This window comes from Megalobrama amblycephala, linkage group LG3 (assembly GCF_018812025.1).
Source record: "Megalobrama amblycephala isolate DHTTF-2021 linkage group LG3, ASM1881202v1, whole genome shotgun sequence".
Lineage (NCBI taxonomy): Eukaryota > Metazoa > Chordata > Actinopteri > Cypriniformes > Xenocyprididae > Megalobrama > Megalobrama amblycephala.
Genome location: NC_063046.1, coordinates 426,640 through 443,781, shown reverse-complemented (window position 1 = coordinate 443,781; position 17,142 = coordinate 426,640). Strand labels below are relative to the sequence as shown.

The 17,142-nt window shown below is 36.9% G+C and overlaps 1 protein-coding gene across 2 annotated transcripts; it reads right to left on the bottom strand.

Moving 5' to 3' along the window:
• Positions 1–604: 604 nt before the first annotated feature.
• LOC125264217 (GTPase IMAP family member 7-like) lies at positions 605–9,266 on the bottom strand. Of its 2 annotated transcripts, none has more exons than XM_048183421.1 (3): positions 9,193–9,266; positions 4,838–4,873; positions 605–3,477 (listed from the first exon to the last, which is right to left on the bottom strand). In XM_048183421.1, the coding sequence occupies exons 1-3, from the start codon at positions 9,224–9,226 to the stop codon at positions 2,627–2,629; spliced, it is 921 nt and encodes a 306-aa protein (XP_048039378.1). In that variant the 5' UTR covers positions 9,227–9,266; the 3' UTR covers positions 605–2,626. The 2 variants fall into 2 exon arrangements, with proteins under 2 accessions (XP_048039378.1, XP_048039379.1); XM_048183422.1 differs by lacking the exon at positions 9,193–9,266 and adding an exon at positions 5,339–5,391.
• Between the last annotated feature and the right edge of the window lie 7,876 nt (positions 9,267–17,142).

Here is a 17,142-nt window from a genome sequence, read left to right as displayed (position 1 = left end):
GAAATGTTCGAGGTGGTCAGCGGGGTAGAATTGAGACACAATGTATCAAATGTACCCGCACCATAGAATCCTTTTGCGGCACATGCAGTTTAGTTGCACGACGTAAGATCACAAGTTAATAGATTTCATCTATATATATATATATATATATATTATTCCACACACTGGTATATACACACTGATATATATTCCACACACTGTAAACAATAAAGGCTTTTTTTAAAAACCGTTTTTACCAATGTACTCGGCAAATGTGTTTATTTCATCATGTGGTTTCGCTAGATACTCTTTAATCGGTAATGACAAATAATTTATAACATTAACAAGATGACCCATTGAATTCATTTTGGGAGCGACGACTGAATGTTTTTAGTAAAATGCCTGTATATAAGATAAATATTGGAAAAGTTAAGACTCTGTCATATATGTGAATCAACTTACTTGACTATGTATTTTCAATTTGAAACATAACTTTTATATTGATAGATTAATTGCATTTTGAAAAAAAGGTGTCATGGATTTATTGCATTTTAGGAAAAAAATAATCCGTTTTTATAATAAACTTTTTTAAATCAAAATGTAGAATTTTATTGATTTTATAGCCAAAAGATGCTATGTGAAAGTTGGAAACAGAAAATAGTGGTTTTCACCTTGCCACTTTCTTGGTAAAAAAACACCTTTTTACTCAAATTAATCAAAATGGAGTTATTGCGTTTTGGAACCAAACTCGTCAATTGTTCAATGTTTTTTCTGTTACTCATCTTTTCAACTGTTAATATTAAAATGATGAACTTAAATTAAATATTGTCTCGCTGTTTGCCATTACTGTACAATGTTTTACAAATTAAAGGTATTTTACATTTGCAGTGAATTGGTTAGGCAGCTTTACAGTATTCTGGATGAGTGTCTTAACTGTACTCAGGTACTGTTCCAACTGTACCTGACATGAGTACAGTTGGAACAAAAAAAGCTTCTTGTGTTTATGAGCTATTTTTGGCAAATGTGACCTACTTATGGATGTTAATAATTATTAATATTTTAATGGACAAGTAAAGGAAATGTCATATGAAGAATCACTTCTTTTCAGTCCCTAGATTTGGTGTGGTAACGGAAAAAGCAAAACGTGTACCAACTGTACCGGGTTTACTAATTTATAAAAAGAGAAAATTAATAATCTAACTTCAAAAAGAGCTTCATTCTAGCTTATTATTAAAGGCTCTTGATAGTCAGAAGGCTTTGGTAAATTTACTCAATATTATTATTATTATTATTATTATTATTATTATTATTAATGAAAATATATATTTAAACTTTATCAGGATAATGTTATAAGAGGCCCTATTACCTCTTTTATACATCCTTACTAACAGTGAGGATTGACGTCACATAGGCCATCAGTCATAGGATCTTTGAATCGTTTTTCAATCCTGTCATGGGTTATCCGGAGTTTATCTCGATGAAATGCACCATACATCCCGTCCTCGTAGTCATTTCCTGACCTAATGCTGTTCTAGCATGCACCACTATTGGAGGAAAGGGCGGGGATATGGATATCCTGGCACCATACTGCAGAGGACTGATTTCCCTTGTTTTTATCATCTAGTTCAAGTCCGTTTTCAGCAGCTCAGATTTAGGGTGTACATGGAGAGAGCTCTGTGGATTAATAAATCCAGCTACAGAACACCTGATTAAAAAAAGGAGTGGGTGGATTTTTATCACTATAGGGTGGTTGTGTACACACACTGCCAACACACATTTATGTCCAAACACCAGGCAAAAGTGAATTTTGCATAATAGGTCCCCTTTAAACAGTTTAGAGACAGATGCAGGGGTACATGAGCCACGTGTCTCTGGCACATTCATTATCCAAAAGTTGCATCTCCTCATTTGTCCCTCTATATCAAGACATTTTTCCTGTTATCTTGTCAGAGAATATGCTGAGGCCTTCTTCCATTTCAGTTGTTTTCTTCATGGACACAAGCACATAACACGTCAATGCCGCCGACAACTTCTATTTTAACGGCATTTATTTCAGATTTAATGTCCTCAAACTCACTTGTAAGAGTAGGCAAACTTTGATCACAAAAGTGTTGCAATGTCCATTTCAATGAATCAAGAAGTTTGGTGCCATCCTCCAACATTTCAGCTTGTCTGTAATTTTTTTTTTTCCCCATATATTTTCAACGGAGCTCACCAAAAACACCACCTATTCCATAGCCTGTACAAATGTTTATATAACACTCTAAAAAATGCTGGGTTAAATATGGACAAACCCAGGGATTGGGTTGTTTTCACCCAGCCATTTTTTTAAACCAATTTTGGATTTATTTTTTTTAGCCAGCAATATATTAATATAGGAAAGGGCATGTCTTTGCTCACCCTTAAATAGGGGAATATTTGTGGGGTATTTTAAGCTGAAACTTGACCAGACCAGAGACTTTATTTAATTAGATATTATATCTTGTGAAAGAGGGTATAATAGGTGCCCTTTAACCAACCTGCTGGGTTTGTCCATATTTTACCCAACTTGGGTTGTTTTTAACCCAGCATTTTTAGAGTGAAGTAATATTGTACACTCTGCATATAAGCCTTATAATTTAACCCTGAGAATATAACCGGAATGTGGTTAAAATTTGACTTTGAGGCTTTTTAACTTAGTAAGGATCTTTTTCAGTTTCTTCTCATTAGTATAAGTCTGTTCTTGTTCCAGTCTGAACTCTTTGAGCTTTGCTTCATAATAACGCTTGTACTCATTCAATCTATCATCCAGTTTCTGCCTCTCTTCAGCAAATCTGGTCTCCAATTCTCTTTCTTTCTCTTGTAGTTTCTTCTCATATTCTCGTCTCAGTTGATCTGCTTTAGTTTTCAGCATGAGCTCCACGTCCTGGTAAGAGTCATTGGTGTAATATTCACCTCCATTAGCAGCGACCATGTCATCTACCTTCTCCAGCAGCTCCAGAACCTGATTACGATCCTCCATGTCTTTATTACTGAAGATGTGATATCTTCCTCCACAGTGCCTCAGGATTTCTTTGAGATCTTTACTGGCTTCACTAATGTGTTCCTCAATAGTGCTGCCTTTCAGTTTATCGCCGTGAGTGAAGAGGACGATTGTGTGTTTATCTGCTTCTTCTCCAAATATGACTCTGATCTTCTCCACTGATAGCCTCTCTTCCTTTGTGAACGGACCCACTTTAATGACCAGGAGGATGGCGTGAGGTCCAGGTGCCGTCATGTTTATACATTTACTGATCTTCTGCTTCAGATCCTCCTCAGAAACATCTGTGTCACACATACCTGGTGTATCTACCACTGTAATTTCTCTTCCAGCCACCTCTTCAGACTCTTTCCCACACTCTTTGGTTACAGATGAAGCACTTCTGGCAGCTCTAAAGGCCCCTCTGCCCAGGATTGTATTTCCAGAAGAGCTTTTACCAGCTCCTGTCATTCCAACTAAAACCATCCTTCTCAAAGACACTAAGTGAAAGGAAAAAATCATTTGCATACACATTAAATGGATTACAGATTACAAGCAAATAAATTGACTGTAAAGTTTGTTAAGTTAAAGTCGTAATAGGGCTGCACAATTATGACAAATATCATAGTTGTCAATTATTCCCCTGGGGTCTAAAGTGACGTAAACTGCGCTTGTTGTTGTTACTTTTATTTTGATGGTGCTGAGAAGAGTTCAGCCAGAGCCTGAGCACACAGCACTCACATTCTCTGTCTTCATTCATTTACGATCTGTTTAACAGTCTGGTCTAATACGTTATAAGATAGAACTGTTATACAAAGAAAGTAGACAGTATATGAAAAAGTATTAGCTCTTGCCTTGTGGTTGATGCACAATGTCGCTAGCTTAGCAGAAATACAATCATGTTTTGCTTTGTCTACTCTGCTTAAAGGATTAGTTCACTTTCAAATAAAATTTTCCTGATAATTTATTCACCCCCATGTCATCCAAGATATCCATGTCCTTCTTTCTCCAGTCAAAAAGAAATGATTTTTTTTTGATGAAAACATTCCAGGATTATTTTCCTTATAGTGGACTTCAATGGCCTCCAGACAGTTGAAGGTCAAAATTACAGTTTTAGTGCAGCTTCAAAGAGCTTTAAATGATACCAGACGAGGAATATGAGTCTTATCTAGCGAAATGATCGGTCATATTCCGAAAAAAAAGAAAAGATGATCAAATGATCGCCTTGCATGTGTTTCCGCCAAAACTGCACTTTCATATTTTTCAACAAGTTTAGGCTGTATGTCCTACACCTTCCCTATTCTACTTACAGAACAAACATGGCGCCAGTTTCATTTTTTCCATAAGTTGTATAGGGAAGGTGTAGGAAGTACAGCGTAAGCTTTCTGAAGAATACAGAAAGCGGAAGCACGTGCAAGGCGATCATTTGTGTTTATAAAGCATATACAGTTGTATTTTTTTTTCGAAAATGACAATCTTTCTCTAGATAAGACCCCTATTCCTCGTCTGGTATCGTTTAAAGCCCTTTGAAGCTGCAATGAATCTGTAATTTTGACCTTCAACCATTTGGAGGCCATTGGAGTAAATATATAGGCTGTCTACACGGATTTTTTAAAATTGGGGGTACTGGTGTTTCGCATTCGTTCAACACGTAGCATACACCTACGTCACTAGCTTCTTTTGTGCTGGGTTTTTACACTCTGAAGTAGTCCTCTTAAATATATATAAGTGGATTATGTAAATGGATTATGTAATCGCACCTCTGAACGATTACGAAACCGTTGCAATTAGAAATTTGATTAATTGTGCAGCCCTACGCAAACAAATGCATATATTGTGAACATTTATGTTTATACTCACAATCTGGAATTTCTGTATTATAGCTTCCCCTTCTACCTAATAAGGAGTAGACATTCAGTTAATAATAGATTTTTGTTTTGTAGTAGATCATATCATCAAACTTCAATCTAGTTTATGTTTTTTTTTTATCAAACACGTCTTGGGAAATTTTAAAAGACTGTTTTGGAAGGATGTGGAAACTTGTATTAAAGATGTTCAAAAAAATTTATATTTGATGTATATTTTATTTTGAAGATGTCAAGGAATAAAGATAAAGATATCAGGAATAAAGACAGGGCATGTTGTGTAAAAATTAAAGTTTAAAGATTAAAGATGAAATTAAATTAAAGATGAAATTTATAGTAGTTAATTATTTTACTGAAAAATACAAGACAAAAAAATTAGACATGATTTTATGACCCATCATTTCATATTTTATTTAGCTCCATATATTGCAAGACCATATGATATAAAACAACAACAACAACAACAACAACATAAATAAATAAATAATCAACTAACCCCAGGGACATGCACAGGGGGGTTGCTCAGGTTGCCCGGGCAACTGCCCATATGCCCTTCTCGACTCATGTTGCCCTTCCGAGGTGAAAAAAAAAAAAAAAAAAAAAAATCATACAATGGATGCAGAATTTCACATAGGCCTAGATAAAAAAAAATAAAAAAAAATCGCAAAGCCTCATTCACTTCCATATTCGGGCACCCATCCGAAAGTGAAAGTCAGTAGGGCAAGGGCAAACTCTGTTTACGTGGCTGCAGCGCTGCACGCGACCTGCACCTGAGCTGAGCCTGCATGAGCGGCACTAGAAGGAGATTGTCGCGGTTGTCAGGTGAGACGACTTAAAGGTGAAAAAGAGGATCTTTTCGTCGACTGAGAAACCAAAGACTGTTAGTGAGTTTTTGAAATGAGCGCATGCGTAAGAACAACCCCAACTCGACTTTCGAGGGAACGCCTCCCAAAACTCGTGCACGAGTATTGGAACATGAGTGTTTATCACCGGCATTCACTGTGTGGTGTTAGTGGTTTCATTATGTCGGACTCACCGCAGGTAACTCAATCTGCAGTTGTTACTCCTGTCTCCGGACAAAAATATTGCATGCGGCGCCTGTGGAGTGTGGAAAGTTACTGGAGTGTGCAGCCGCGCTCGTCTCTCACAAGGAACGTCACGGCAGTGATTGACAAGATGATGTATATTAATTTTATTCCTTTCAGTGCACCTAATCATTTGCAAAAACCGATAAACGCCATTTTTTTTAAAAATGAACTAAGTGCTGTGCATTATTCTCCATATATAGCATGTTCTGTACCCTAAATCCATTTTGTCAGAAAAGCCGCTTTTGTCCACTTTCAGGCATCGCAAGTTCACGTTTTACAGCAGAAGCCGACAAGCGCCCTTGTTGTTTGTGTGTGTACTTGTGTGCCGATCTGTTTATGTGTGTGTGTGTGTGTGTGTGTGTGTGTGTGTGTGCGCGCGCGTGTGAGTGTGTGGGTGCGTTTGTGTGCACATGTGTGTTTGAGAGTATTTTAAATGCAAATACTTGGGTTTTGTTTAACTATGAAACATGAAATGTGGAGTTATCTGCTTTTGCTAAAAAACAAACTTTTAATATATATATAAAGCATACTTTCAGTGAATTTTAATTTTTTAATTTACCTGTATTTTTTAGAGTTATTATTACTTAATCAAAACAACCCAACTGCAGTTTGATTGATTTTATTTGGAATGCACAATAAAAAAACATGATTTGTGAGAATTCATAAAAATGGAGTTATCTGTTTTTGCAAATAAACTCTTCGGCCTCATCCAGGACGGTGACGAGTCTGCTTACAGACTGGAGGTTGAACAGCTGGCTGTCTGGTGCAGTCTTAACAACCTGGAGCTCAACACGCTCAAGACAGTGGAGATGATCGTGGACTTCAGGAAAAACCCACCTGCTCTCCCCCCACTCACCATCATGAACAGCACTGTGACTGCAGTGGAGTCATTCAGGTTCCTGGGCACCACCATCTCCCAGGACCTGAAGTGGGACAACCACATCGAGTCCATTGTGAAAAAGGCCCAGCAGAGGTTGTACTTCCTTCGCCAGCTGAGGAAGTTCAACCTACCACAGGAGCTGCTGAAACAGTTCTACTCTGCCATCATTGAATCCATCCTCTGCACTTCAATTACCGTCTGGTTCAGCTCAGCTACCAAATCTGACCTCAGAAGACTACAGAGGGTAGTCCGGTCTGCTGAGCGAATCATTGGCACAACCCTCCCCACTCTCCAAGAACTGTACTTATCCAGAGTGAGAAAAAGGGCAAAGAAGATCACTCTGGACCCCTCACATCCAGCACACTCCCTCTTTGAACTGTTGCCATCCGGTCGACGCTACAGAGCCCTGAGCACCAGAACGACCAGACACAGGAACAGTTTCTTCCCTCAAGCAATCCATCTCATGAACACTTGACAAACACGGAACACACAACACTATTACATATTATTTACTTAAAACACTTATTTATATCTCAATTTGCACACATAATTGTACATACAATTGTCTATAATATATATTGTCTTTTGCTTTTTTTGCACTTTGTCTATCTTGTAAATTTGTATATTATTATTTTATTCTTTTTATTATGTGTCTTGTCTTGTCGCTGTTACTCTGTTGCACTGTGGAGCTTCTGTCACTAAAACAAATTCCTAGTATGTGTAAACAACATACCTGGCAATAAAGCTCTTTCTGATTCTGATTCTGATTCAGTTAGTAAAGACAGTTTCAAGTAATATTGCAAAAATGTATAAAACAAAACATCCTCTTTAGCACCTTTAACGTTGTCGGAAAGGTGAGTAAGGTTATAATCGTTAATCGAAAACTAGGTGGGGAAAAACATCGTCGTTAACTGAAATAAAAATAAAAACGAGGCATTACAAAAAAACGATAACTAACCAAAACTGTAATGTGTGTTTGGCAAAACTAACTAAAATAAAATAAAATTATAGACTAAATGTCCTTAGTTTTCGTCTTTGTCAATGTCTTTCATAAACGTTCAGCTGCATTTCATTTCCCTGCGTCTCTCACTCACGCGTCTCTCTCACATACTCACGCGCGCACAGCCCCTCCCCTCCGTGCACACCGCGCCATGAGAACTTGTTAGAAGCAAGTTCGCGAAAGGTTGGTATCTCGTGAAAACCTTTACACAATCACACATTAAAAAGTGGTATAAAAATATTTTTAATTCTGAATATAATTTTGTCAGTGTGTTAATGTCGACCCGAGAAGCGATTGCTACTTTAGAAAGTTAACTAGACGCAAGTTTGAGGTAAAATGCACTTGGGTTGTCAATGTCAAAACACTATTTAAGCTGTGATTCAAGTACGGAATAATTGACGACGGGCCGTTGAATTATTAGAAAAATAATGCACACCTGAGGTGGTGATTCGGTCACGACTCGAATCGGAGTCAATTCTGCTTATACCACTAATGTATTAATCAGATATTTATAATTCATAAATGTATTATCACGAGTTTTATCTGCACAAAATGACGCAAATGCACAAGTGAAGCTGCTAAAGTGAAGTTATCAGTGTTTAACTCCAGTAGACGTACTCTTCCCACAACAACACGTTGAAACAACAACACAGAATTCACAACGTTTTATTACAATAGTGTTATTAATGTTGTGCGTTGCCATTTGGCTGCCAGTGGTGTGGTTCCTTCTGATTGAAGCCATCCATTTCTTCGGCCGATCTAACTTCTTTGGGATCGAATAAAATTGTAGTTTGGGGTTCCTCTGACGAGAACCCTAGAACCCCTTTTCACAAGATATAATATAAGTCTAAGGTGTCCCCTGAATGTGTCTCTGAAGTTTCAGCTCAAAATACGACTTGTTCAGTGTTTAATGTTCGCTCAAGTCACAAAAAAAAAAAAAAGATGCAAAACGCCGCAAAGTCAACGCGAGTATGCATTTTCTCTATACAAAACTAGGTGATTCTCTAACTCTGGTTTAATATTAATCATGTGGGAAAAGTCCAGATTTAAAGCTGGTCAACTTTAATTTTCTTTTTAGAGCATTTTCACAGCGTGCATTTCGCCATTCAAACACCTTTTTTCATGTTGCGTTCGTTTTAAGTGCGTTAAAGTGCTGTGATCCAGTTAATAAATAAAGTTAATGACAATATACATTTGACAATATACAATATACACGCCCGTTTTCTAATGTTAACACAACACAAGAGCGGCGCAAATCGAAAGTGAAACAGTGCGAAGGTTCTAAAGAAAGATAATTGTGTGCTAAAATAGATAAGCACAAATTATTCTCAGTACAACTGTCCTGATCAAAAATAATCATAAAATAATGACAAAAAAGTTACCTTTTGTCTCTTTTGTGGCGCTTGAGGACGCCATGATGCACAACCGATAACTGCGCAGTTGTAAATAGAGACAGAGCGACGCGCATCATAATCTGAAAACCTCGCCCACCGGGGAGAAAACAATCCAATGTACAGCAAACAAGCTAAAAAAAAAAAAAAGTTTTTATAAGCTGTCGACCCCAAAAGACGAATGTTTAAGGACACAAAAGTGTATACAGGCAGTGAGACAGGGCATAACGGGTCATATTACTGTAAGAAATACATGGGAGGGGAACATATTCGGCGACAGGTGAAATAATTCTTTGACATGGTTAAAAATAATGAATGGTTTTTGTTGGTTTGTTTAGCATATGTTGTCGCCGATTACGTTCCCCTCCAGTGTATTTCTTATAGTAATATGACCCGTTGCGCTCTGTCTCACTGCCTATCCACTTTAGTGTTCTTAAACATTTGTTTTTTGGGTCGACAGCTTATAAAAACTGTTTTTTTAGCTTGTTAGCTGTACACCTTGTCACACAGCAGCTTTTAGGCATTGTTCTGTTTTTTGTAAAAAGTCAGAAATGACAAGGAGGCAGCCTCACGCAATACAAAGTCAATGGAGACGGTTGGATTGTTTAGCCAAAATATCCACCTTCTTATTTCCTTCCACACCGACATAAGCAGGAACCCAAATGAATTGTATTGATTTGCCCATAACCTTTAAATTATACATATTATGGAATTTTTCATTGATTATGTCCATCCTAAAAGATGACCTGCCTGATCTTATGCTTTCCGGTGCAGAATAACTATCAGATGCAATAACTATATTTATTCATTTATTTCTCCTCTAACCACTGCAGGGCCAATAATATTTCTAATAACTCTTTAGCATACACTGACAAATGGTTGGTAACTCTTTTCTTAATATAAAAATCATACATTGGAATATATACAGCTTCCCCTGCATATCCTGTATTCGGATGTTTCGATCCATCTGTAAATAAAAACACTGAACCTTGTAAATGCCTCTCAAAATAATTCCTCACTATACGCCACACTGGAATTTGTTTAGATTTGTCATTTATTTCCCGTTGTATATTGAGGTCAACGGCAGGCAAGGGGAATAACCAGGGAGGAATGGAGGAATGAGTGCACAGTATATTTTGTAGAGATGCTCTACTTGCTCCCCATTCCTGTCCTGATAAACACCGAAGAAAATTAATAATCTTTTTACACTTGTCCTTAATTTTATCTAAATCAACTTTCCATGTCAGTTTTTCATCAAACCAAACCCCAAGAAAGCTTACGGATTTTACTTGCTCCAGATGATTCCCATACAATTTTAAAGAGGGGGTGTGACTTTAATGCCGCCTTGAAAAACAAATGACCTGTGTTTTTGATACAGATAATTTAAACCCCCATCTATTAGCCCACTTTTCAACTCAACTATTGCACCATGCATTTTTTTATTAATATATGATATATTACGACCTCTAATCCACAAAGCCCCATCATCTGCATAAAGATTTTCCAATATTATGTTCTTTCAAGTTGAACATATATATTTGCTGTACACTATGGAAAATTCCAAGCTGACGACTGTAAAAGGACATTTCCAATAATATCTATGGAATGTGTAAGGGCGTTCACATTATATAAGGAGGCCTGAGCAGAAATTCAGCAGCTGTCTCTGTGATAAGGCTGTCTCCTTTATTGTGCAATAAAGTAATAATTCTGGAATCAAAAGATCTTTAAGATCTTTAAGATCTTTGATTCTCACTGCTTATAGTGCTGGTGAGTGATTGATGAGAGGTGTGTGATTAGAAGTTGGGTGATTGGGATCTGATGATTGTGGTGGGTGGTGACGGTGGTGGCTGTGTAGATTCCCTGACACACTACCTGGTGGCGTTCCATTCTCCACTGTATACACCCTGGAGTATTCTTCACCTACTATTACTTGTATTTTCCTGTTTAATAAAAAGTCTTGAACCCAATTATATATTCTACCACCAATTCCTAAAGACTATAACTTTATTAATAATCCTTCTTTCCAGAGCATATCATATGCCTTTCCACATCCAAAAAGACAGCTACTACTACTTCTTTGTTGGTCTGTGCCTTTCTGATGTCTGACTCTAGACATAATATAGAGTCCATTGTATTCTGGCCCCTACGGAATCCACTCTGATAAGGAGATGAGATCTTTACTCTCTAGGAAGTATATTATTCTTTCTGTGATACTTTACATAGATGGGAAGTTAAGACAATAGGCCTCTAACTACACTGCGTTCCAAATTATTATGCAAGTGACATATCAGTAAGATTTCAGTAGAATAAACATTCATATTTTAGTTTTTCTAAGAAAATGTTTGTTTGTTTATTTATCCATGTCTTTTTAGATAACTGGTAACAATCTCAGACCAAATAATTTGCCAGACTGTGGAAACCCTAATTAGAGGTTGTTCCACATTATTAAGCAAGTCACAGTTCCCATGCAGTATGGGGGGAAAAAAGATCTTTTTGAAGATGAAAAGCATGAAATGGTGCAATGTTGTGCAAAAGGCATGAAAACAACTAATATTGTGTGAAACTGAATGGAGATTATTAAATTATCATAAGATTTGTGAGTGATTTAGAGCACAGCAGAACTCGGTCAGATAAAGGCTTATTAATGAAAGTTCCTGTCAAAAAAATAATTGTTATTGTTATTATAGTATTATTATTATAGTAATTGTTAAAAGGGCAGCTATAAAAAAGCCAGTGTTGAGCAGCAAACAGGTATTTGAAGCTGCTGGTGTCTCTGGAGTCTCAAGAAGCTCTCCATGCAAGCTGATAGTTGTGCATAAAGATACATTTTAGCCACTTCAAACCAAACCTCACAAAGAGAAACATTTACAGTGGGTGTAGAAATACATTTTCAAACAGTTTTATTGCTGTGGTATATTTTTGCAGCATGGGAGAGTGCATAGTGCATTGTATTTCAGAAGGCACCATCCTCCTTTTTATACCATTGCTGAAAATGGCCAGTTATGAACTCCACATATCTTGCAAAAGTCATTTTAATACCCTCCATGTCACTTCCCAGTATTCCAGCCCAAATCATCACCTGCCAGCTCCCTGTTGACGTCACAGTCTTGTTGGAGCGTGGTGGCCATTCATCAACCATCCAGAAGTCCATTCATTTAGACCATTCATTGTAGTACGGCATTAGTCAGTGAATAAAACTATTTAAAAATGAGTCTTCATGTATTTCTACACCCACTGTAAATGTTTCTCTTTGTGAGGTTTGGTTTGAAGAAAATGCATCTTTACGCACAACTGCCAGCCTGCATGGAGAGCTTCTTGAGACTCCAGAGACACCAGCAGCTTCAAATACCTGTTTGCTGCTCAACACTTTTTTATAGCTGCCCTTTTAATACAATTCATTTTTTTTGACTGGAACTTTCATTAATAAGTCTTTATCTGACCGAGTTCTGCTGTGCTCTAAATCACTCACAAATCTTATAATAATTTAATAATCTCCATTCATTTTTCACACAATATTAGTTGTTTTCATGCCTTTTGCACAACATTGCACCATTTCATGCTTTTCATCTTCAGAAAGATCTTTCTTCCTCCCCATATTGCATGAGAACTGTGACTTGCTTAATAATGTGGAACAACCTCTAAGTAGGGTTTCCATAGACCTGGCAAATTATTTTGTCTGAGATTGATACCAGTTATCTAAAAACACATGGATAAATAAACAAACAAACATTTTCTTAGAAAAACTAAAATCTGAATGTTTATTGTACTGAAATCTTACTGATATGTCACTTGCATAATAATTTGGAACGCAGTGTAGTAGCATCCGATGGATTTTTCCCAGGTTTAAGAATAGGTACTATTGTTGCTTGTTTCCAAATTGTAGGGATTCGACCAGTATCCCAAATTAGATTAAATAATTTAAGAACTATTTCCAGTGTATTATCTGTCATTTATGCCAACATTTTATAACATACTCCATCTCTTCCAGGAGTAGTTTGCTGAACACTTATGATTGCTCTTAACTCAAACATGTTTAGAGGCAGATTATGTAAACTATCCATCATCTCATCTTACTTTAATAAATTAGGGTAATCCATTAATGTACTCCGACACTGCCTGACTTCTTCTGAAAGATTATCTGAGCAATGAACTTTCTTAAATGTTTGTACTAGAAGTTCAGCTTTATCTAGATAGCTGACAGCCATTCTGTCTCCACCGATCATCACTGGCAACTCGTAATTCCATTTTCCTGATCATATTCTATACATCTGACAGTTGCAATTCTCTTCCAATACTATCACAGTACTGCCTCCAGAAAGTAGGCTTTTGTGTTTTCATTGTTTTCCTTACTAACATTTATACTTGATCATGACCCATATAATGCTGTTTTTTAAGCTGTCTAAACACTTTATTTCTTGCTTTCACAGCTGCTTTACAATCATCATCCCACCAGGGTACATTCTTGATACGTATAATTCCTGTAGTTTTGGGTATTATTTCCTCAGCTGACTGAATTATTTCATTAACTATCTTATTGTTGAATACATTTACATCCATCTGGTTTACCTCTAGTAGAGTCATACATCTATGTCCACATATTACTTGAAAAACTTCCCAATTTACCTTCTCCAATTTCCATCTAGGACTTCTCTTTCCATTTTCATAACATATCTTTGTACCAACTGTAGTCACTACAGGATAAAGATCACTTGTAGTATGTTTGATAACATTCCATGTACTGATCCCTGCTATTACAGTATATAAAAATGTCAGGTCAAGTGCTGTTTCTGTATTTTGTATACTGTTATATCGCGTTCTCTCTCCATTATTAATACACACCAAATAATTATCATCAAGAAATTATTCAATAAGTTGGCCGTTCACATCAGTATTATTATTTCCTCATAATGAATTATAAGAGGGCGAGGCAACTTTTTTCTTCTTCTTCTTCTTCTTCTTGCTTTATGGTGGATCGCAAACATTTCAGTGCTTTACCGCCACCTATCACACAAATGGACCATTGACACTCTCCCTGTGATTTCTAGCTCAAAACTACCAGGGCTGCGTTTCCCAAAAGCATCGTAAGCCTAAATTGATCGTAGCTCCATTGCCACCAATGGAGCTACGATCAACATAGGCTTACGATGCTTTTGGGAAACGTTACCCAATACTTTATTCTTATACATAGAAGCTTCATAGAGTTTCATCCGGCACTGTGTGTTCAGCTTCAAAGTCCACACTCAGCTTTCAAGGCGGGATTTAAAAAAAAAAAAAAACTACTTACTGCTTACATGTGCATGTAAACCAGTAGCCTACTTCCCAAAAATGTTAACATTATTGATATTATGTTTCTACATTGGTTTAATAAATGTATTATTGTAAACTGTTAACTCTTATCGAAGAGCTTTCCTGTAGCTCAGTAGTTAGAGTGTGGCACTAGCAATGCCAAGGTCATGGGTCCGATCCCAGGATATTGCACATACTCAGATACAAATGTATAGTATAATGCAATGTAAGTCGCTTTAGATAAAAGCGTTTGCCAAATGTTTAAATGTAAATGTAAGAGTATAGAACCCAAAAGGCAACACTCTTTGATTCATTCTTTTGACTGATACTTTTTGGGCAACAGCCACTAGATGGCACCCTGGTAGTGCGCCCGCCATTATGTGGTGAAAATACTAACTGGACCATAGAATCCTTCACATCTTACGCACCCAAAATCGACAAATTTCACTGCCAAATCAAAAGCACAAAAGAACATTTTTCAAATGAAATCACCAGTAAATTGTATGGCTCCTACAGTAAATGTTGTATTGTCTTATATATGTTTTATTTTACCAGTTGTGGAATCCAACCATTCATCTATCTGAGGTAAAGTAGTTAGCCTACTTTATTGAGCATTTTCATTTTATGAAACTTTACACATTTATTAATAGTAAATTAATAATTAATACATTTAAAATCATTATGTTTGCAGCGAACAATATATTTCAGTCCTAGTGGAGTAATATCTAGGTCTGAATTGAAATAGGCTATATTTAATGGATCACGCTACAAACATAACAATCTTATAATACATGATGCATTGTTGTGTCCGTTATCGCATAATTCCCACTTTTGGACACTTTTGCTTTAACAGACATTAGACAACACTGCAAAATCAAGCTGTAATATTCATATATTTATTGTCCAACATTCCCAATTTTTCTGATGCATGTCCTTATTTTAATTTTATATGTTGGTATTAATTCAGTGTTTATAATGCTAATACTTGAACTTCAAAGAATTTTAACCAAACTGACTGGGTTTATAGAGATCGAAAGAAACGTTTTTGTGAAAAAAGTGGAAGTCTTAAACATCAAGTGTGTAAAATAAACTGTTAAAAGGATTTGATGATCACTAGTGATAATATTTGATTCAGTGTTATCATCATTCAGGTTGGATTTCAGCTTTATATGTGTGTTTTTGTTTTTTTTACAAAGCAGCTGATATTGCCATAGAAACTAGTGGACTGCTGACTCACTTTCATCCCAAAATGGCGGAAACTCAGCTGCTGCTGGGCGCCGGTGTTTCAATGGAACATCCTATTGAGTGTCACTTCTTGTTAGTGTACATTCTATGCCCTGTCCAAATACCCACACTTGCGGTCTAGGATATTTGAGAGGGCGTGCACGTGACAGGAAGTAAGTGCGCAAGACTGTCCCATGTTTCAAAAATGCCCAAGTGCAGTGCCCTTAATGCATAATATCTTGAATACCGCTTTTTCACATGATAACAAATATATAGGCCACGCCAGATCGCCAAGTCCCTCCCATACACATCTCTCTCCATGACGACGAGAGCCACACTTTTTATATAACCAGGTGGTAAAAGAACCAAATCCACCCAAAAGAACTTGAACATAAACACACATAACTTTGCTAAAGCAAAAACCCAACCATCTTTCTTTAATAATGCATAAATCAACTCAAAACAAACAAACACACACAAACAAACAAACCGTTTCCCCACCTCCTTAAACTTTATTTAATTCTCCAGAATGACTAGCTCTGTATTTCTATACACTACTAATAGCTTATTACTTCCTCCCTCACATTCTACTATTTTTACAATTTCTACTGAATACCCCTGATTCCCTTTCAGTAACCTTTTTAAAGTGAACTCCTGCTCCTCATCACCTCTCTCTGAGCTTCATATCTCCTACAAGTCATGATTATATGCTTTACTGATTCCTCTTCATGACATCCCTCACACAATCCTGTCTGGTGTTTTCCTATCATCTTAAAGGGTTAGTTCACCCAAAAATGAAAATTTAGATATGAATTACTTACCCTCATATTATTCCACACCCTTATCTGCCATCTCATTTCCCCTGATCCCTATATGTGCTGGAACCCACATAAATTTGACCTGACTACCTTTATTAACTATTACATTTTTAAGGAACCCCGCATCGGACCAAAAACGGAATCCGACGGCCTGGGCGAAGGTTAACGCGTGTATGTCTTTTCAGCGCCTCTGTGAAGTTCACTTAATTTCACTCGTTTAATCTGACTCCAATTTTTAAATGATTATTTGTCTAAGGTTGTGTTTACAATTAAAAATTAATCATTGGTTATGTATTAATTTAGATATTTGATGATTCTGGATATTCCATATTTCAATTGTTCAGTCATTAGGGACCCGATGCCGCACAGAGATACTCGCCCCGGGATTTCGCGGTAAACTCACGGACATAAACTCGCCAGTCTGATCTTCGTCAGAGGGTGTAATAAGTTGGCTAATACCTTTAGTCAGTTGCCTACTGCTCACGCAGACAAACGTGTATTTTAATTTAGCCACTTCCATACACCTTACTAAATCAGCGTTAAACAGAAATCAAAAGGTCTTCAGATGAAGTGCCTACTGCTCCTTCATTCATGCGCCTTCAGTTTGTTCTAC

Coding starts and splice junctions, on each gene's coding strand:
- LOC125264217 (XM_048183421.1), bottom strand. CDS start 9,226: ATGGCGTCCTCAAGCGCCACAAAAGAGACAAAAG. Junction 4,874..9,192: donor CGCCACAAAAGAGACAAAAG/GTAACTTTTTTG, acceptor ACTCCTTATTAG/GTAGAAGGGGAAGCTATAAT. Junction 3,478..4,837: donor TAATACAGAAATTCCAGATT/GTGAGTATAAAC, acceptor CCTTTCACTTAG/TGTCTTTGAGAAGGATGGTT.